Below are 22,833 nucleotides of genomic sequence, written 5' to 3'. Positions count from 1 at the left end.
ATCGAATCGAAATTTTTTCAAAATAATAAGTCAGGAAGGAAGTATTAATTCCTTTTCTTGATACTCTAATGGGACTATTTTGCTTTCTCTGTACCAGACGGCATACCAAAATACAAAGTCCCGTGCTCAAACACAAAACAAAGGCACTATTTCATTACTGTTTCATATTCCTTGCTAGAAATCCTCAACCAGTATGTGGCCTAGCAAACTATCTTCTGGTGTCTCAAGACCAGAACTAGAATTACATCTATTTATTTGCACATGGATATGTGTGGCGGTGTGCACATACATGTGTGTATTACATGTATGTGTATGTACGTGTGTGTATGTGTGTACATGTGTGTATGTATACATGTTAAGTTGTAGACAGGAAAACACATTGCCTTGAACTTTGAGTTCCTGTGTGGCAAAATGCTGTAACTTCCCACTCTCACCTCAACATTTTAATGTCAGTTTAAAAATTTCACACAGACTCGGAAAACAAATATCCAATAGTTATTCTAACATGAATTAAATAATTGACTTTATAGATGTCAGGATGGGAAATTACAAACAAGTGTTCGCATTAGTTGGGTAAGATGGATCCTCCATGGGAAGAAGGAAAGAGAAGGCATACGCTCAGGTTAAAGACTTTGGTCTCGCGACACTTAAAAGTTCCGTGAATTTTATACATACCCATCTTACCTTCATCCACAGTTGTCACTGCCTCCTCTGTTATTTGACTTCCGGATCCTGCTGCTGTTTGTGCATAGAAATAAAACTTATACCGTGTGCTGTAATTTAAATTTTTTAAAGTCCAGCGTGTCTTGTTGGCAGGAATTTTCAGATCCACCAGTGGGCCTAATTCGTGGGTGCTGTTAACTGGCAATAAGAAATAACAGAGAAGCGCATTCCCCATTAATTGCTATAGGAATACTATTACAAATAAATGTGTCAAGCAAAAATGTCAAACTTGGATTACATTCCCTGTGTAATCCTCTTCACGCCTTGCCCGACATAACTGTCATTAGCTTTTTACAGCTTCTACACGATCGCAAAACGGGGGGAAATATAGTCCCCACCCACTTATAAGTGAGGGGAATTTTACGGCTGAATTCCAATAGCATTTCTTTTCTCTGTGTTTTTGCAGGTGGTGTCATTCATGTACTGATAACCCCAAACCTTGTCTTCAGAGACCTTGTGCCAAAGAAACCCCTCTTTTTCTGTTTTTTTCTTCTTCTTCTTTTTTTTTTTTTTTACAATTTTCTAGTTACAGATAACTAATGCCTACCTAATCTAACAATAGCATCCACCCCATGGTCAAAGGTCTGTAGGATTCTACAGACTGCTTCATTTTCAACAGCATATATGTCTTTAGAAGTCTGATATGAAGTTCCTTCTAGAACACCACTTGAAGGTATATGCATATATTCTACAGCGCTAAAGAAATAACCAGTTTGTGGGTGCCTGGGTGGCTCAGTCGTTAAGCGTCTGCCTTCGGCTCAGGTCATGATCCCGGGGTCCTGGGGTCGAGCCCCGCATCAGGCTCCCTGCTCAGCGGGAAGCCTGCTTCTCCCTCGCCCCTCCCCCTGCTTGTGTTCCCTCTCTCTCTGTCTGTCTCTCTGTTAAAAAATAAATAAAATCTTTAAAAAAAAGAAAGAACCAGTTTGTATTTTAAGGAAACAGCTAAGTTTTTTTCCTTTTGAAACCATATTCCCCCCTTTTCTTCTCCCAATAACTTACTTGGCTGATACTTTAAGGTGTATTCAGTCAAAATGCCATTCGGGCGGCTCGGTGGGTCCCATTCCAGAGTGAGGGAGTCTAGTGTTGGGTTAACAATCTTCAAAGAGGATGGAGCACTGGGGACTTGGAGTGAGAACAGAGAGTCAACAAAAGGGTTTTTGGATGTTTCAGTATGTATTCAGGTGACATGCTACACCATGTTCACACCATTCACCAAGGTTTTCTGTAACTCACTCTTGCTCCTGATTCAGCCAAAAATACACTACCAGAAACCCGTGATGAGAAACCATCCAGCTATTCTTGTCCTCTTTTTTCTCATCATTTCCATTTAGACTCATTAAAGCCATCCTCCAAAATACATAAAGACTTTGCCTTTAGATGAATCCAAACCAATATTTTTAAAGGAGACGGTACTTGTTTTGTGAATGGTGTCTTAATAAAAGCAAACTGGTGAAACTATTCTAACCAGACCTTTGGGTAGATGCAGCTGTGTTCTGGGCTATTAAGAACTGTTTTCTCCAACAAATCAGGTGTCTCCAAACAGCCAGAACACGCTGCCTGCTGGGCTCTGGGCATGAGCCAGCCTGCCCAGGTGCAGAGTGGTTCTTATCTGGAGAGCTGACAGATGCCCAGAATCTCGTGGTGATGGACAAAAGCTGTGGTGCTGGCAGATCCCCCCCCCCTGCCCCCGCAACTCTGGGGACGACCCGCAGGGTGTCAGGTCCTCTGTGGCTGAGGCTGGCCATATGTGACCAGAGGACACATGCCCGGTCTTCTTTTATTCACTTCCTCATGAGGATGATGGATGGAGGCAGCTCTTCCTCATGGTCGCTAGCTCTTCTACACACCCACCATATTTCCTAGGCCCATTAATAGCACCCCTGTCTCTCCCGTCACTCTAGCCAGAAACCAAGGAGTCAACCCGAATTTCTCCCTCTGCTTCATTTCCTCCATCTCCTGGGACACTACATCCTGTCAATTTCACCTCGTACATCTCAACCATATCCATTCCCTACTCTCCTCTCTACCACTGCCCCACTTGAGGCCCTCAGTGGCCTGTGCCTGAGTCCTGGCACATAGTTCTCAGCTTCCCTAAGCCACTCCTCTCAGAATCTGATGATAGCCAAAAACCCTCCCCAGAGAAGTAAACACATATTGCATATAAAGTTTGGGGGTTCATGGGGCGCCTGGGTGGCTCAGTCATTAAAGGTCTGCCTTCAGCTCAGGTCATGATACCAGGGTCCTGGGACCAAGCCCCACATCGGGCTCCCTGCTCCGCGGGAAGCCTGCTTCTCCCTCTTCCACTCCCCCTGCTTGTGTTCCCTCTCTTGCTGTCTCTCTCTCTGTCAAAAAATAAATAAAATCTTTAAAAAATAAAAAAAATAAAGTTAGGGGGTTCATGGAGCTCTCTAAACCCATTCACTGACCCCTTAGGAGACTATAGTCTTCAGGTTAAGAGCCTCTGGCTTATAGGTTAATACCCATAGCATATAAGACCATCCATGGTATGGGTCCACCCTTGCTCACCTTCCTCTCTTTCCTCACCATTCCTGGCTGCATGACTTATAGTTCCTTGAGGGAGCCATATTGTTTCATACCATCATGTCTGTGGACATATTACTTCCTCTCTTCTTTATCCTTTAATTCGCTGGTCATCTCTACCATGACACCTTCCCTGAACCATCTCAAGGAGCAGTGAGGTTTCACTAGTGAAAGCCTCAAGAGGAAGAAGCCTTTAACCTCTGAAGGAGCAACAGACCGAGGACAAGCAATTGCCCTAGGATGGGAGTGGGACACAGGATGACCCTCGGAGGATGTTGGGCAGGTGCCAACATCATGAGCCCTTCAAAGGAGCCAGGACCCAGTTTGTCTGTGAACTACTTGTATCAAAAAGACCTAAGGAATCCACAGAAGTTATTTGGCTCATTTTTAATACGGGCTTGAAGCAAAATTCAAATGGGTGAATCCTTATCTTTCTTACTCTACTGTCCCTCTCTCCCTCATCTGCTAGGCTCTGTGTCCCTGTGTCCAAATGCCTCGTGCTCCACACCTGCATCGATGGATATTTGATCCTCCTTCCCCCTCCCCTTGCAATGGCCCCTTTTTGCAATGCTTTTCCTTTTCTTCCCAACCCATTTTGTCAAGACTTCCAACCTTCTACCTCATCTCAACTTCAGCAGAAACGATGAAGGTGCACCGGGAGAGAAGTCAACTACGACTGACAGGATTATTTTTCTTCCCAGGTGCTTTTCTTAGGCTATCACATCAGTGCTCATGCTTTTGAGATGAAGGAACGGAGGCTTAGAGAAGTTACAGAACTCCCTGCAGGTGAGAAAGTTAATGACCCAAATAAACATCAAATTAGCAAGGTTTCTGACAGCGTGACTAAGTGGGGAGAAAAACTTAAGTCAGGAGAGGACGGCTTGGGGCAGCATTTTGCGTTGTGAAGCCTCCCAAGTACCCTCGGGCCACATGTGAGCTGACAGGATGCCAGCTTTGTGGGGCCCCTTCTGTAATGCAAAGCATCTCAGGATGCGCCATATGTTCTAGGATCTCAGTCACGTCCACCCCCTACCTCCTTCTGGAGTATTAAAGACTCTGTTGGGGCTGGCCGGGCCCTCCCCTTTCCCGTTGACCACGCGGACGTTCAGCGTGTAGTGGCTGAAGGGCTCCAGCCCAGGCAGCATGCCGTGAGTCTTGCTGCCCTGGAAAGTGAGGATCTTCTTCTCAAGGTGGCGTCTGTTTCTCTTAGACGAACTCTGCGCCTTCCAGTAGTAAATCTGAAAGAGCACGGGCAAAAGTCAGGGACAGGTAAGGGAGCAAACAAGCTTCCTCCTGCTCACGAGATTCAAGTCTTATGGCTGTATCCTAGATAACGTCCTTGGTGCATTTTAGAAGACTCCTGGCAAAACTGAGAGATACTGATTATGAGGCAAGACAGAAGAAACCCAAACATAATGAGGGAAATGGACCTGAGAATATGTGATGCAGCTGGGCTATAGACTACTGGGTTGGAGGAGCGTGAGTGAAATAAATGGAACAGCATGACACCCATGCAGATCTCTCTAGAACATAAGGGAATGGAAGATGATGGAACGATTGAAGCGTCTTACTTATATAAAATATTCTAAAAACAAAAATTACTGGCCAGTATTTACATACTCCTCCAGAGCTAATACAATGTCATGCACAATATATCATTTAGTTTAATCCTAAAAGCCACGGTGAAGCTTTTATTATTATTATTCCTTTAGCACAGATGAACCCCGGACCTCTGAGTGGCTTGCCCCCAGCCACTGGGCAATCAAAAACCACAGTGGATCCTCCACGCCAAGTCTAGGGCTTTCTCACTAAGCCAAACTGCATCACTTCGTTAATAAATACTTTTATTTTTGGTATTAAATGGCAGGCACAGGTTTTGGAAAGATGGGTAAGCGAAGGGTTGATTACCTTTGGCTAAAAATCCAGAATTGCTGTTTAATAAGTGCTCTTAAATTCTCCTTAGAAGTTTAAAGAGAAGTCAACATATATACAGAATCTGGCAATGTTAGAGAAAAAACCCCAACACGGAATATGATGCAGTACCAAAAGTGATCTCTAGGGGTCAGTTTTAACGACCCAGAGCCGTGACTTTCTTCGTGGGTGCAAAACCAGTTCCTGGCACATCCATCACAAATCTCTACGCATCAGTCTTTCCATGCTTCCCAAGAACAAAGATAAATGATGGTCATAAGAATGACCCTGTTGGGATGAATGGATAAAGAAGATGTGGTATATATATACAATGGAATATTATGCAGCCATCAAAAGGAATGAGATCTTGCCATTTGCAACGACGTGGATGGAACTGGAGGGTATTATGTTGAGTGAAATAAGTCAAAAAGAGAAAGACATGTATCATATGATCTCACTGATATGAGGAATTCTTAATCGCAGGAAACAAACTGAGTGTTGTTGGAGTGGGGGGTGGGGTGGAGGGATGGGGGAACTGGGCGATAGACACTGGGGAGGGTATGTGCTCTGATAAGCGCTGTGAATTGTGCAAGACTGTTGAATCTCAGATCTGTACCTCTGAAACAAATAATGCAATATATGTTAAGAAAAAAAAAAAGAAGAAGAAGAAGGTAGCAGGAGGGGAAGAATGAAGCGGGGGAAATCGGAGGGGTAGACGAACCATGAGAGATGATGGACTCTGAAGGGCAGGCAGGGTTCTAGAGGGGAGGGGGGTGGGAGGACGGGTTAGCCTGGTGGTGGGTATTGAGGAGGGCACGTTCTGCATGGAGCACTGGGTGTTATGCACAAACAATGAATCATGGAACACTTCATTTAAAACTAATGTTGTAATGTATGGGGATTAACATAAGAATAAAAAAAAAAAAAAAAAAAAAAAAGAATGACCCTGTTGGGACTCTACAGTTTGAAGTATAATCTGAATGATTTTTTAAAAAATGCCTACATTATTTTCAGGACAATTTTGTGCGTTTAACGCATGTGGTCAGTATTGCTTTAAAGCTAGGTGCATTTGGTTGTATTTTTGTTTCTTAAACACTAGTTTTCCCCATTTTGTGCCTCTGTTAATTGTTGAGTTGGAAGAATTTTAGGCCATCTGTGGGAAAAATGGAGAAAAAGTTTCTTACCCCCTCCCCCCCCTGCCCCCACTTTGGTTGCAGTGAGGTTTTGCTTCTGCTCTAGCTGGGGTTCTTGAGACATGGCCTGTCTGAGGTGATAAACCAGATGAACTCTCAAGGCCTCCAACCAAGAGAAGTGCTTGTGGCATTCGCTGAGGGCCTGTTCCTACGGAAAAAACGCAAAAAAAATCTCCCTTCACTTGCCCGATAGCCTTGCAGGTGTCCTCGGATACTTTTCAGAGGTACGGGGTCCCAGTGCACCTCAGCTAAGGTACTGTTCACCACGTTCACGTGCACATTTCCGGGAGCCACCATTGGGACTAGGGAAAAACAGGAAAGGGGGCAGAAGTAAAAATGTTATTTTGCAATTTCATGCAAAAATGCCACTAACAATTTTGGCTTGAAGTATGACCCAGCTTTATTCTATGGATTATCAAGGATTGAGAGTAGATTTTTTTTTTTTTTTTGGTATCTGTTCATCTGACTTGGTGAGAATAATGTATCTTTTTAAAAGTAACGACACTTGACATTCTGAATCTATTTTTTACATAGCAGGCTGTTTGCATTCAGGAATGTTCAGTAAAATTTCTGCCACCTCCGTCCCTCCCAGTCTACGCACCCCCTGGACATGGCCTTGGTTTGCACCTTGGTAAGTCTGTGTTACTGGTATAAAGGAAAGTATCACTGAAATAGCATCGAACACTTACGGTCTTCTCCAGAATGCCCCATGACCACGGCTGGCTCTGGAGCAAACCCCACGTCATTCAGGGCCTGCACTTTTATCAGGTAGGGAACGAAGGTCGGTGTGCCCGAGACAATATATTTGGATACATTTGCCACCACCACAGACGTCCATTCATCGTCGCCATCTTTCTGGCGCCAGCTCACTTTGTACTGAAGGCCTGGCCCGTTAGATTCGAAACCATTCAAGGGCTGTAAGAAAAGCCAAATAATCAGAGCTTATAAAACAGACAGATTGAGCAACCTTTTCCCCGGAACACCAAATTCAATTCCCAGACTTAAGGAAAGTGAGCACTGAAATGTTAAAATGCGAGCTATTAACAATGTCTTCCAGGGACCTTTTTTTTTTTTTTTTTTTCATTCGTGCTGAGATTCAAAGCTTGTTTGGGATCAACATTTCAAAGGTTGTTAATTTCTATCTTGAAGTTGTACATACTACATAAGCCTCTCAAACTGGCTCCACAGTCAAGGGTGGGTGACTTAGAGCATTTCAGTTACATAGTTTCCTTTATATATCCCTGTCTGTGTGACAGTACATCATTCTCTATTTTACTTAGAGCCAGAAGCTTGTGAATTGCTTCTTTCTTTATTAAAAAAAAAAAAAAAAAAGTTGGCTTGTTGGGGTGCCTGGCTGGCTCTGTCGGAGGATCGTGCGACTCTTGATCTCAGGGTTGTGGGTTTGAGCCCCACAGTGGGTGTAGAGAGTACTTAAAATAAAATCTTAAAAAAAATTGGCTTGTCAGTCTATCCTGTTTTACACGTTGGTATGTATATAAATATGTATGAGTATGTATGCATATAAGTGTGCATGAATAGGTCTATTAAAATAAGTTTTAAAATCACCCAAGTGAATATGTTAATTTTCCAAATCCAGAAAATATGGATAAACCAGAAAAAAGAGAGAGAAAAGCAGAGGCAGAAGAAGTTGACTACTTGGAATAACTTGGTACATATCTTCTAGATGGTTCTCTATGATGATGACAATACCAGCTAGCATTTGTTGAGCACATATATGTGCTAGGCACTGTTCTAGGGTCTATATGTATTTATTCCTTTAATTGTGTGAGGTTGGTTCTATGACTTGTCCCATCATACAGATACATAATGGTGATGTTAAGCAACTGGCTTAAAGTCACACCGTGAGTGGCAAAGCTGGGATTTGCATCCATTCATTTGGGCTCCAAGGATTAAGCTTTTAACTGCTACACAATATCTCTTAAAGAAAGAGATGTAATATATATTTTTTCCCAAAATGGATGAAATGGGATTTTAATACATTGTTTATAGAGAGAGAAAGAGAGAGCACGCAAGTGGGAGGGGGGAGGACAGAGGGAGAGAGAGAATCGCAAGCAGCCCCTCGACACAGGGTTCAATCTCACGACCCTGAAACCATGATTAGAGCCGAAATTGAGTCAGAAGCTTATTAACCAACTGAGCCACCCAGACGCCCCAATACAGACATTGTTTAAAAACACCTTTTTTTTTTTTTCCCCCACTCTAAGATACACTGAGAAAAGCTGAAGGCTTCATGCTGAGCTCACCTTCCAGGTAATCACCAAATTATCAGGCTCTGATCCCAGTCCTTCCACAGCTGTGGGATTTGTATCAGGTTCTGGAAGTTAAGCAGCCACATATGTGTTAAGTTTGGGTCTTTTTTTTTAAAACAGTGGAAAACTTTTCTACTTCATTTCCTGTCACAGAAGCCTCACTTTACCTGCGGCTTTAGTCAAATACTGTTCAGATGCCTCACTGGGCAAGCTCCTCCCGAGGCTGTTCACGGCCATCACTCTGAAGGAGTAGTTCACGTAAGGCGACAGCTTCAGCTGGGCTGTGGTCTGCATTCCAGAAACCTCGGTTTGGAGGTGCCACAGCCCTGCCTCGTGCATTGCATCTTCATATTCAATGATGAATTCTGGCCACGACACACACACACAGAACCCAAGACAGTGAGGTCAGCCACCCGAGGGTACGTTCGAGGATAACGAACAGAACAATCTAACAAGAGTAGCTGAACATTGGTTATTTCACTTTCAAGAAAAATTCTGTAAGAACATTTTGATTTAAGAGTTCTATCAGTATCCTCAATATTTAAGCATACCCAATAATATTTAGTATTTTTTCTCTAGCATGCTGAGTTGAGTTACTTAAATCTGTTTAGAAGTGGTCTCCATATCCTTAGGAAAGTTTCAATATATGAAAAGATGCTTAGGGTTTCTTTTTTTTTTTTTTTCCATAACAGGAGAAATTAAAGATCAGGAGATACTACTTTCCACTAAACAGACTGGCAGCAATCAAAAGTTCAACATACTTTATTGACTATTACACAGGGAAACAAGCATCCTCCTACGTTCTTCCTGGGAAGTGTAAATTGGCACAACTTCTATAGAGGACAATTTAGAACATCTCACAATATTCAGCTCAAATATCCTTTGACTGAGAAACGATACTCCTACCAATTTATTTGGAATAAATGTGCTCATGCATATGCTCAGAGGCACATGAAAAGGAATCCACATTACAGCACTGTTTGCAGCTGAAACAAGCTAATTGCAAACAACCTAAATGTTCAGCACCAGGACACTGATCAAATAAATTATGGTGTATCTGACACAGTGGAATATTCTGCAGCTGTAAAAACTAAAGGGGGCTACTCCATATGCCACCAAAATGGAATGATTTCTGAACTGCATTGTTAAGTGTAACCAAGTAGGGTACAGAACAGTGTGGAACACTTGGGTAAGAGCACAAAGATGGACTGTAACGTACACACATACCTATATGCTTGAATATACATGTATTGCCTCCTGGAGAATACACACTGACAACACTGGGGTCTTGGAGAAAGTGGGAGTTAGAGATAGGAGGAAGACTTACTTTTCAGTGCATACCCTTTTGCATCTACTAAAAATTTGTGGCATGTATATGGTTTACTCCCATAAAAAAATAGGTATTTAGATACTTACTAATTGCCTATAATGTGCCCATGTACCGTGATGTGAATTACAGATACAAAGGCGAAGTATCAATGCTCTGTGTTGCAGTGCTCCGAAGCTAAGTAGCTCAAGTTCGCCTTTCAAACTCCATTCACTGGCTGGTGATCTCCAGTCCCATAAACTGGTGACTTGCACATTTCTCTCGGCAGCCCGTGCCTCTCCCTTGAACTGCACACTTGGACAGCTCATTGACTCAACAACTCCATCTGCTTCTCTCTAACAGCATGACACACTGGTTACTGCCAGAAGTGATCCTGATCTTCCTCCCCGGCTGGCAGTGACAACTCAGCTCAAAACCTTGAAGCCCGTCTTAGATCCCCTCTTTGTTTCCTACTCTCCATAGTTTTGTTGGCTGTACCTTTAAAACATGCAAAATCTGACCACCGTTCAGCACCTCCATCCCTCTCGGCCCTAACCCAAGCCACGGTTCTCTCTCTCTCGTGTGAATCACTGCAAAACCTCCCAACTCATGAGTTCCCAGATTTTCTCAGCTCATGGTGCACACAGTATCTCCGTAATTTTCTTCATGGTTCCTTTAAGCCAAAAGAAATATCTAACACTTCCACGTAAGTAGTTAGGTCCATACAACTTAATACATTTTCATGTCTTCACAACTTAAAACCTATTCGGCACTGCACAGCTTCTCGAACCTTGTTAAGACACCACCTTTCTCATTCCCTGTTACACACTGATTTTCATGCGGTACTTGCTTTTTACCACAGCAAAGGCTTTGCAGGCACGGCATCATCACAATATGGTACCGCAATATCGTGTGGGAACCATAAGCTGTCTTGAGCTCGTACTTTATGTGGCGTCTGACAGATGTGACTGTTTTTTAAACATCAAAATTGAAAAGTCAAAAACTTAAAACATATCCCGAGGCACCCTTGTGAGTTTGCTGAGGTTCTACAGGGTACTTCACAGAGAACTGTGGTCCTACCTGGTTTCCCTGCTTCCCCTCTTGTTCTTCTATAGACCATTTTCACTTTCTTTTTTTTTTTAAAGATTTATTTATTTGAACGAGAGAGAGAGCACGCATGAACGGGAGGGGCAGAGGGAAAAAGAATCTCAAGCAGACTCTGCACTCAGCTTGGAGCCCGAAACGGGGCTCAATCTCACCACCCTGAGATCATGACCTGAGCTGAAACCAAGAGTCTGACACTCAACCGACTGCACCACCCAGGCTCCCCTAGACCATTTTCAATAGAATAGCCAGAGTGATCCATTAATCACTCCTCTATTTAATTCCCTCCAATGACTTCCAACACTTACAATGGCCTACAAGGCCTGCCCAGTTCACACTCTACCCCTTAGTTGCTGCAGGAGCTCAGGAAGAGCGTGGCCTCATGTGCACACACTGCAGCAGATCCTTGGGGAAGGGGCAGCAGAAGGAGCCTGCTGTCAACACTCCTTGTGGCGGGTTCTCTTCTGAAGGGAGATCTAAGTAGTGTGTGTGTGTGTGTGTGTGTGTGTTCTACATATATATGCATATACAATGTGTATTGCATTTTACATATATATATACATATATAACAATATTATATGTAACAGAATAATATATTATTATTAACATTATTTTATTTGTGTCCTCAGCTAAAATATAAGCTCTATGTAGGCAGAGATTTTTGACTGTTTTGTTTTAGAACAATGCCTGGTACATTATAGGCACTCCATAAATATCTGTTGAATGAATGAGTGAATGAATGAAAGAGTAGAAATGCTTTGGAATCTAATGGTATTTAAATATAGGTACAAAGGATCTCCACGCATCCTAACCAGCTAAATTTGGCTACTGTATTGAATTAACTGGAAGACTGAGCATGAATGATTAAGGGTTCTGAGCAAGGACTGAATACTCAGCTGAGAAAAGAATACCTCGAAATAACACAAGATGGAGAGGAAGTGTTTGCTGAATTTCATCGGGAATACTCTGCTTTATCAGTGGGTGCAAGAAATCAACACACATATCACTTCAGAGTAATCTGAGATACTTGTCAGAAAGGAATTTAGCTTTCCTGCAGCATATGCCTGAAGGTCATAATATATTACAGGCTTGTGATACTCTCTCAAGTATCTTTTCACTTGTCAAATGTCTAAGCACCTCCAGAGTCTAATTTTATGAAGCTCTTCCAGTATCCTTACAGTGGGGTCCCTCCCCTGACTTTGCTCCCTAGACTAATGTCCTGATGGTGAGGAGCAGACACTGTGGAATGTGCCTCTTTTTGCAGGGACTGAGGGGAGGAAAGAGGCCCACACTGGAAGGTAATAGACCTACTGTCCACACCCAGCTCTGTGACCAACTGTGGGTCTGCAAAATCACTTTACTCACCAAATCCCAGTTTCCTAACACACACACTGGCACAAAAGTGCCTGGTCCTCCTCTCCTTTCCTCCCGCATTAATGGGTGAAATGAATAGCTTACAATGCGTCATCCTACTATGGGGGAGATTTAAGGTGATTCTGACGGATCGCATACACAAAAGGAAAGTGTATTTGCTTAGTTCACATCTTTGGCAACTAAGTGGCGTCCTATCCCAGAGGCTGTAAGCAGGAATAACTCAGTCTCTGAAGAGAGGAGAGTGATAGAGCAACATCTTTGTTCTATTAGTAATGAAACAGAGAATGCCAGCAAATGTCTTCTGTAAGGGATTTCAATTGCATGTGATAAAGTGCTTGGGAAATGGTGGTGAAATGTATTGGTGACAAAGACAAGGCTATGACATACTTGTAATAGGGCTGTTGTTGTCATTGCCTGGCGTCCAAGACAGCTGAACACTTTTGTCGAGTTGATCCGTCAATTCTAAATCAAAGGGAGGATTTGGGACATCTGTAGACCGAACACACATACCACCGTTACCCATCCATTCTTATGAGGTTCTCCTTTACCCGTGATAGTACTCACGGGGTGGTGGGGGTGGGGATGGGGTGGGATGGGGGGGTGGCGTGGGAGGTGGGGTTGGGGGTGGGGGGCATCTTAAAGAAACAGCACACTTAATGGTTAATGAGCATGCATCTGAAATGAAATGGGAGCCACTGAGGTTGCTGGGAACACACAAGCACACCCAAGACCTCCTCCAAGCAAGGAGTTCCGCTTGCTCCTTTTTCAAATGAAACCACATCACTGGTGACCAAAACCAGTGAGGTGGGCATACATGGTTCACCAGCACTCTCAATGTGTCTTCTCACAGACATGAAGAGCACAAACAGAAAAAATAATATTGAAGCTTAATTTCTAATAAATGGGAGACAGAACAGCAAACGCTGAAAGACCAATACAGGCAAATATAATGTACTGCTTAAGAAGACCTCAATGTTCTTTCTGAAATGTGTGAAATTATAGATTTTGGAGCTCCTGGAGAATATTTATATTTTTAGGGGAATTCTAAGATTGATGCTATATAAGTAGCCCTCAGCATGCATACCTCATGCAGAGGCTCAGTAGAATAGTCAGGCGGGCCCATGGGGACACGGTGTGTGTACTCTCAGGGGACACTAGGGTACAGACACCTCTGGGCTTTTCCTGACCTTGCTCTTGGGAGTGACTGTGGCTCTTGGGGAACCAGAAGCCATATAGAAATATGGACACTTCTTTCCTGTCAGTAAAGAAACAGTAAATGTCTACCAAGGGCAGTTCTTCTATAGCTTACCTATTGATACTATAAAATCCAGCTGCGTGTATGCCATAAAATTAATTTTTGTATTTATAGGCTGAATAAAGATGAAGGTTCTTTAATCAAAAAGAGTTCTGGAAATAATTTCCGACTTATTTTCCAGGCTCAGAAAAGTCACACAACCCGGAAGTGCCCTCCTTTTGGTCTTTCTTTAGTGATTCATGTTTTTTAACGCAATGAGTTGTTTTTCTCTAATACAAAGGTCAAATGTTCTAAACATTCACTGTTTTCCTATGTAAATTTCGGGAAAATGGAATCCCCAAACGTCTGTGTTTCCGAAACAACTTTTAATAGCCTGAAATAAAAACCTGATTTGTGGAATGATCTTTGAGATAGTTTTTTTTTTCATTCTGGAAACAGTGGAGGACAGCTTTTGAAAAAGCATGATGCTATTTTACAAGGAAATTATACCAAAGAGGGACTTTTATCAAATGAAATGACTTTATAATAACACATGAAATATTTAGCAATGAGTGGTACTACACTCAGTGAAACATTCCAGAGCTATAATGAAGGAAATGATTTATGGCAGTAAATGAGAGACAGAACAGAACGCTGGACAGAGCCCTTGTCCTTAAAGCAACACAATCAATGATGTGGCAGACAAAAGAAAGGAATTATTATTATTACTATTATTATTTTTTACACATGTGAACTTGTTTGACAGAAAACAGAGAAAGAAGACTCATATTAGTTTACCGTAAATAGGAGCTGGAGTTGGAGTAGGAGCTAGAAAGGACATTAATATAAAGGATTTTAATCAAAATTAGTCATGGAAAGATATAAGATAGCACAAGAAGACAAAGACTGACCATGATTAAGATTCTAAAACCGAGCTGTACACTAGCTGTGGGACACGGCATTGGTAAACATGCAGTAACAACACAGGGCGGGGGGGGATCCTTCAATCTTAAATCAAAGTACATTATTTCTCCCGATTTTCTTGTAAAAAAATCACTACTACGCAAGCCATCATTTTATTCCAGCGCTGCTGCAGTAGTATATACTGAAATTACTGCCTCAAAGGCCTCTCTCAAAGAAGAAAAGTGTAGGTATTTAATTCCCCTACAAAACTGTAGAACTATATAACAAGCAAGCATTTACTCCGGACAGTTTTCCTTCTGACCTAACACAAGGCAGCCAGCGGTGCTGGGTGTGTTCTAGTTCTTACCAACAACGCTCAGCACAGCACTGGCAGAAACGTTGTCCAGAGTTGTGTTGGCCACACACGTGTAGGTCCCACCATCATCATCCCTTACATCAGCCACCACCAAATGGTCCTTGTCCACAGTGAACCTGTGAAGAAAACAGGTTCAGAGCAGCTGAAATGGACACCCGACCATACATGATGGATGTTTGCTTTACTGGCATGAAAGAAACTCTGTGAATTTGAAACAAAGAGAGAGAGAGGACAAACATTTGCAGCTAGTTAGAGCAGAAATCCAAAAAATATGTCTCACCTTGATCATGACAAAAGCTGGAAGACAATTAGAATGGACTAGAAGCTTGGGTTAGAAGGGATGTCAAGTCATTTCAAGCACGCCCCTGGAAGGTTAGGTGCTTCCCTGAAGACCAGGGGGGCACCCAGAGGTGGGGGGGCAGCTGCAGTCACCCTTACCAGCAGGCTCTCTTGTGGCTTCGGCTGCTAAGGAACATTTGAACACCACTCATTCAGCTCCATTTTTAACAAAGTGTGTATTTTAAAATAATTTATCATTGACTGCAGAAATTTTGTGCCATTTTTGCCAGGTGCATGAACTCTCATGGGAGTAAGTAAATGCAAAGAATAGTATCAACTTCATCATAAGGGGACAGGATGACTTAGATCAGCAAGCACCATGGAGAGTTCTCTAGAGGTTACTAGCTGGCATGAGAAATTACTCAGTAGGACAAAAATCCATGTAAATAGGATTCATGCATGATTCTAATGAGGATGCATAAATCATTCACTGTCTTTGCAGGGAATTTCCAAGTTAAAGTTTTAGCCACCTTCACTCCACGGTCATTTCTTCCTATTTCCTTCTCATCTTTACCAACTCAGATGCCACAAATAAAACTGGCCAGGTAGGGGGTGCCTGGGTGGCTCCGTCAGTTAAGTGTCTGCCTTCAGCTCAGGTCATGATCCCAGGGTCCTGGGATTGAGCCCCACACCCTACATCCGGCTCCCTGCTCTGCGGGGAGCCTGCTTTTCCCTCTCCCTCTGCTCCCTGCTTGTGCTCTCTCATGCTCTCTCTCAAATAAATAAATAAAATCTTTAAAAAAAAACAAAACAAAAACCTGGCCAGCTGGAAGCATAAAATTATATGGAAATTCTGGGTGTAGAGGAGAAGGTCACATAGTTGTGTGTGTGTGTGTGTGTGTGTGTGTGTTAGGGGCAGTTAAGCAACAAGCACTGCTTAGGCGCAGTTGCAAGCAAACCACAGGGAGCATTTCCACCAACACACAGCATTTCTTCCACTAGGGGGGCAATGTTTGTAGCCTCTGTGACAGTTCAAATTCACTAGGTCAGCTCTATACCTATTCATTCAAATTGAGGCTTCACCCAGAAAATGGGAATGACTTTTCCTCCATTCCAAGCTCAAGGACTGCAATGTGTTTAGGCTATTTTAAATAGTTTATCTGTTTTTTCCCCCTTCTCTTTCTACTGGCCAAAGTGAAATCAAAAGAAAATTCCCTATCTGAATGAAAACTGGTGTCCTTTAAAATAACGACAAGGATTTAGGCGCACTCTGCTGATTAAAGTGATCGCATTTCTGCTTATTTGTAGAATGGTAATGAAAACATCTGTCGAGACTTCACTGTACAAGGTAGAAAATAATGGAAGTCATCCAAGGCCTGAAAGGTTTTTCCCATCCTGAATTACACAGGAGACCAGCACACAAAGACAGACAAGCATTCTCAGGGTCTGATTTCAATAACTCGATACCTTTTTAGGTCCCCACATTTTGCAGCAGGCAGAAAATGCTTTTTTTTTTTTTTTTTTTTTTTTTGGAGAGACCAGATCTCAGAAACTTTAAAAACACCACTGGTAAGTCACTCTACGATAAACCTTTAATTCAGAGAAGCTCAAAGAGGCAGGGAAGAGAAAGGAAACAAATGGTCTTCAAATACCTTCCGTCACTGGGCAGCTCACCGTTGTCCTTCAGCCATGTGATGGTGGGGATTAAGGTGTGATCATGTTTCACTTTGCATTCGAAGGACACGGTGCCCCCTCTTTGCATGACTGCATATTCGGGCTGTTTAATGATCCTTGTTGCATCTGAAATTTAGCTATTGTTATCCATTGCCAAAGCTGAAGAATTTGCTCAAAGTCACATAATACCTGAAAAAACTTCATCACCTCCGCCTTACCTTTGATTTCTAAGTGAACTTCATTCTTTGCCATTCCTAATTTATTCCTTGCAACACATGTATAAGTTCCCGTACTGTCCTTTTGGGCCACAGGAATTTCCAAAGTGCCATTTTCATGCAAAACATAAATATCTTCACGAAGGGCACTACCTTTAGCTCCCTTGAACCTTCATTACAGAAATTATCACAATGGGAATAAAAAAAAATCATAATTTGAAGTCAGACATAAAATGCCACATTCGAGGTCAGCACATGATGATGTGCATCATAGTATCAAGTTCGGAGACGTTTGGAATCTGCAAAAGATGTCTCGGATTGCATGCCTGTAAGTCAGCGGGGCCCATGGAAGGCAGGATGTAAAACTGGAAAATTTCATGAGAAGTGGTGCTTTAAGCATTAGGATGACAATACGAAATACTTCAATTGTAATTTTCTGTATCAGATTCATATTTAATACACACATTACTACCTATTCTATCTCCACATGGGTGATAAAACAGGCAACATGATGACGGATCTTTTTGGTCTTTTTCTTCCTCCTGGGATATATTCATAAGTCCATCTGCAGGCTACAATTCTAAAGCCAACTTCAGCAGAAGATACTTGATTTGAATTCTAAAGAGACTTTTTATTTGTATGAGTAGGAAAATACTCAGGGGAGAAAAACAAGAAAGCCTGTATGCAAAGTATATGTCCGTTCAGCTTCCTGATCACTGTCAGACCAAACCCGCGAGCCAAAGTCAACCTAAGCTAAACAACCTAGGCAACCTGAGAGAACTCACCAGTCCACCACCTGCCCAAGCACCGTGCTTCTCCTCTCTGCGGCTACCGTGGAGACCTGGGGAGTCTGTCCTTAATCCTACACCTGGCTTTGGCCTCACATCGGCCGGGGAAGCCCGGCTCTGTGTCTGGTCCCTGATGGACGGTCGGTAAACAAATGTTCTAATTTTCTTTCACTTCTTCCTTCTGAGCTGCTGCCCATCCTCGCCTTGAGCCTCCCAGCTCAGGCTAAAGTAAGCAGGCACCTCGGTCCTGAGTGGCAAGTGGGGGGGCGGAAATGCTGGTTTGGAGCTTACAGAACCTCTCCCCGACCCCAGAGGATCCTTTATTATCCAGGAGGGTACCCGCAACAGTCCCCACGCACCATTCCTTGCAAAGTCCCAGGTGGTACTCATGGCATTGTAACATATTACTATACCTTAAATTTTCAACCCACCTATTTCCCTACACCTCTGTGCCTGACAAAGTGTGCTGCTGAATAGATTATACATGTGGAAGTATTTAGCACCGAGCAAGTAGTTAATACATCTTTACGAATGAATTTAATAATAGTATGATGGAGTCAGCCCTGTCCTCTGAATAAATAAAAACCCAATACCCAGAGAAATTTGAAGGCTTTAGCAAACGTAAATATTAAAGGCAAACAGAGGCATTACTTACCACTCAATGGTCGGCAGAGGAGACCCAAAGAAGGCACAATCCAGAAGAGCAGGCCTGTCTGCAATGACCTGATAGAGTGTATTTGCAGATGTAAGGATTCGTGGTGGCTCAGCTAAAAAAAAGTTTAAAAAGGTAAAGTAAATATTAAATAAAACAAACATTTAGGCCCACCATACATTTTACTGCATTTGAAGGCCGTTCAAGTTTACAGTAAAGCATAACCACTATGTCTCTCCCCTTATGTTCTCTATCAGGTACGACACCACCAGCATCTCAAGGTGGAGAAATACAAGTTTTCTCCTTCTGCCTCATACCCCACATCTCATCTTGCTCAGGCACGGTATTTTAATGATTTATTTATCTAGATGTCCTACTACCCTGTGAGTCCCTTGCAGGCAGGGAATGGGACTTTTATTGTTTTCTTCCCAGAAACTAGGTCAGTATCTGGTACAAAAATAATGGCCGAGTACATCTTTGTTAAGTGATTGGCCCATGCTAACCCTGGGGTTATGAGGGGGGTGGGGGATAGGAGGGGTGACAGGCACACAGTAGCAGAAAAGCTCAGAGTGTGGACACCTGAAACAGAACCAGAAACTGGCTCCCAAACACCCACCAACACTGCACGTGTGCTCAGCTCTGCGTGTGTCATTGGCCTCCATTTCGAGCATGAAGGAAACATGCCAAGGACTGGTTGGCTTCCTGACTTTAATTTCATTTGAAAGGGAGCCTACTACACTTATTGAGTTGAAATATAATTCCCTGGAGCCATGAAAACAAGTCTCACTTCCAATTTTAATAAATTTGATGTTTTCGGTAGTTTTGTCCAATATGAGAAATGGAATGTTCACATAAACCAACCATTTCACGCAGAGGACCTGAATAAACATTTCTCCAAAGAAGACATATAGATGGCCAAGAGACACATGAAAGGGTGCTCAACATCACTCATCATTGGAGAAATGCAAATCAAAACCACATTGAGATATCACTCATGCCTATTAGAATGGCTAAAATCAAGAAGACAAGAAACAACAGGTGTTGGCGAGGATGTAGAGAAAAAGGAACCCTCATGCCCTGTTGGTGGGAATGTAAATTGGTACAGCCACTGCGGAAAACAGTATGGAGTTTCCTCAAAAAATTAAAAATAGAAATATCATAGGATCCAATAATTCCACTATTGGGTGTTTACCCAGGGAAACAAAAACACTAACTCAAAGAGACACCTCTGTGTTTATTGTGGCATTGTTTACAATAGCCAAGATATGGAAGTAACCTAAGTGTCCATCAATAGACAAATGAACAAGGAAAAAATGAACGCACGTGTGTGTGTGTGTGTATGGGATATTACACAGCCATAAAAAGGATGAGACTGAGCCATTTCAGATAACATGGATGAACCTAGATAGTATTATGACAAGTGAAATTAGTCAGACGAGAAAGACAAAACCCATATGATTCCACTCATATCCGATAAGTGGAATCTAAAAAAAAATAAAATAAACAAACAAAAAGCAGGATCAGAACTATAAATAATGATGGTTGCCAGAGGGGAGGGGTCCAGAGTTGGGCAAAACTGGGGAGAGTATGTGCTATGGTGAGCGCTGTGAATTGTGTAAGACTGTTGAATCACAGACCTGTACCTCTGAAACAAATAATACATTATATGTTAAAAAAAAAAAAAAAAGAAGATAGCAGGAGGGGAAGAATGAAGGGGGGGAAATTGGAGGGGGAGACGAACCATGAAAGACTATGGACTCTGAGATACAAACTGAGGGTTCTAGAGGGGAGGGGGGTGGGGGGATGGATTAGCTTGGTGATGGGTATTGAGGAGGGCACGTTCTGCATGGAGCACTGGGTGTTATACGCAAACAATGAATCATGGAACACTACATCAAAAACTAATGATGTAATGTATGGTGATTAACATAACATAATAAAATTTAAAAAAAAAAGAATTCTAAAAATATTAAAAAAAAATGCGTGAAGGGGAACAGGAAAGACCGGCCTCCAGTTATGGAATGGTTAAGTCCCAGGAATAAAAGCAGAGCATCAGGAATGCAGTCAATGATGCTGTAATCGTGTTGTATCAGGACACGGCAGCTACACTTGTGGTGAATATAAGCATCCTGTGTACACTCGTCAGATCACTAAGTTGTACACCCGAAACTAGCGTAACATTGTGTGTCAACTACACTCAAAAAGCCAAAACAAAACACAAAACATTTCAGAAGATGTTTGAGTCTACCACAGTGTTCTAAACATATTATTAAGGATTAATAAATAAATGTACATCTGTGACAAGGATAAAGCCCGAACATTAACGGCTGGTGATTTATTTTTTCAAAAATCAGAATGAGATTGTTGTTGAACTTACCAGTTTCTAGAGATGGAGTGGCAGTAACATTCAGTTACCAATAGCAGATTAATGCTATTTTCCTTTTGAGGGTTTGACACTTAGCCTAACCATCTGTGGATGGAGAGGTCTATTTGATTATATCTACAGTAAACAATTTGCCACAACGATTGCGTTACAAAAGGACACAAAGGCCAGAGTACCATACCCTTTAGGGCAAGGTCTGTATCCTACCCGTCTTCATACAGCCCATTCAGCTCCAAGTCCTCTGTGCATCGCACAGTAGATGCTTGCTCTATTTTTGCTGAGAACAACAGTGGTCATTAACTGAACTGGTCATGTCTTTAATAAAGGGAGAGCTTACCCAGCACATTTACAAATGCGTTTGCCAGTAAATATCCATATTCGTTAGAGGCATTGCACTGGTACACCGCACTTGATCTTTCTTGAACATTTGAAAAAATAATGGTATCGCCATCTATTTTTCTGCTGGGGTCATCAGGAGCAACTGTTTGGGTGTAAAAATATAAAGCATCTATTTATTCTTCTCTGCTTAGAAGATGTAAAGTGTGAGGTCTACACTCTAGTAAGCAGAACAGAAATACATGCCGATTGAGGTATATGTAGTGAGAAGGAGGAGAAATCATACTTTTCCCTCCTCTGACTTTGGTTATCACTTATCAGCACATTATGCCTGATATTCATTCAGTCCTAAGTCGATTGATTCTGTAAAACTGAACATTATTTTGAGAGATCCACGGGGAAAAGCACAAGGTAGGTGAAAACAGAAATACACATTCGGGAAAGCATTGCCTTATTCACAAAGAAACTGTGGTTCTTCATAAGGAGACAAGTTAATTCTCGAGAGGAGACAGCAAACGCTAGACAAAAATAGAGAAACCCTCTAGCTCAACCAAACCTGTGTCCTTAATGAGCCTCTCGTTGAAATAAACAAATAAATAAGTACATAAAGACATATACAGGGCCAATCATCAAATGTGAAAATATTTTCTTGTATCAGAAATTCCTGAGGCTGAGGCAAAAACAAATCAAGTGAAATTATGTGTTTTTCAGCTAAATCTCTCAAGTACATAAAAAAAAAAAAAAAATGTCAGGACCAGGACTGATCCTTACCGAAGTGGAGCGGAACAGGGCGTGTAACATAATATGTGAGAATTTAGTTCAGGTCATGCCCAGCAGTGTGGAAGTGCTGTGTTCCTGGAGATAAATTCCTGTCTGTGAGTGCTAAACCTCAGGCTGTGACCTTACATTGCTTTAAAAGCACACTCAAAGGGGCAAGAAGTATCTGCCTCAGCATGCGGATCAAAATCAACACTCCATAATAGCACCTTTTCCCTGAAATCTCCTCTTGCAACTTGACCCACTTAAGAAGGCTTTGCTTCCATTCCAAACACTGTACTTTTCTCTTTGATGACAGGAAAGGGAGGTACATCTAAGACATGGTTATCACTGCATTTAGATGCCTTTATCCCTTGCAAATCTCAAATATTTGGTTCACCTGTGGCTTATTAACTCACTTTAATACAGTTAAACCAAACTATAGTCATTCAGCCTTGTCTTAGTAGTCACGTGCCCACTCATGCTGTATTTGTTTTCTATGGCTGCTGTAACAAGTTACAAAATTAGTGGCTTAAAACCACATAAATTTACCATCCGACAGTTCTCTATGTGGTTGTTCGACACCCCAATCGCAATCAATAGCTAATTTATAACGCCACCTTAGACACTCCAGTTAGTTCGTCTAGTGGTAGGGGTATGCCAGGATCCTTTGGGTCGGCTTCTTAGCTCATCTCTGCTGTTTAGGACTCTATAAACATTTCAAAATGCCTTAAGAAATATGTTCTTCCAACCAGAGGACAAATACAAGTTCTGATTCCTTTAATAGGGCAAAGATTTCATCAGTACGTGACAGC

General features: G+C 42.2%; 1 protein-coding gene across 10 annotated transcripts in view; it reads right to left on the bottom strand.

The window, feature by feature from the left end:
- Positions 1-22,833, bottom strand: part of NRCAM (neuronal cell adhesion molecule) — a 280,283-nt gene that overhangs the window by 24,029 nt on the left and 233,421 nt on the right. For 7 of the 10 annotated variants that reach the window (XM_035020340.1, XM_035020342.1, XM_035020348.1 and 4 more), the window contains 13 exons: positions 21,264-21,407; positions 18,547-18,658; positions 17,107-17,273; positions 16,867-17,014; positions 14,927-15,051; positions 12,810-12,911; positions 8,806-9,003; positions 8,633-8,703; positions 7,058-7,283; positions 6,555-6,670; positions 4,298-4,502; positions 1,723-1,845; positions 685-861 (listed from right to left, as the gene is read on the bottom strand). In XM_035020340.1, coding sequence (XP_034876231.1) covers positions 685-861; positions 1,723-1,845; positions 4,298-4,502; positions 6,555-6,670; positions 7,058-7,283; positions 8,633-8,703; positions 8,806-9,003; positions 12,810-12,911; positions 14,927-15,051; positions 16,867-17,014; positions 17,107-17,273; positions 18,547-18,658; positions 21,264-21,407 — 1,914 coding nt within the window. Of the gene's footprint in view, positions 1-675; positions 862-1,722; positions 1,846-4,297; positions 4,503-6,554; positions 6,671-7,057; positions 7,284-8,632; positions 8,704-8,805; positions 9,004-12,809; positions 12,912-14,926; positions 15,052-16,866; positions 17,015-17,106; positions 17,274-18,546; positions 18,659-21,263; positions 21,408-22,833 lie in introns of all 10 variants that reach the window. The other 3 variants (XM_035020339.1, XM_035020341.1, XM_035020343.1) reach the window with 1 other exon arrangement.

The sequence above is a fragment of the Mirounga leonina genome, unplaced genomic scaffold (genome assembly GCF_011800145.1).
Source record: "Mirounga leonina isolate KUSES-001 unplaced genomic scaffold, KU_Mleo_1.0 Mir_174, whole genome shotgun sequence".
Lineage (NCBI taxonomy): Eukaryota > Metazoa > Chordata > Mammalia > Carnivora > Phocidae > Mirounga > Mirounga leonina.
This window is presented reverse-complemented; position numbering and strand designations above follow the sequence as displayed.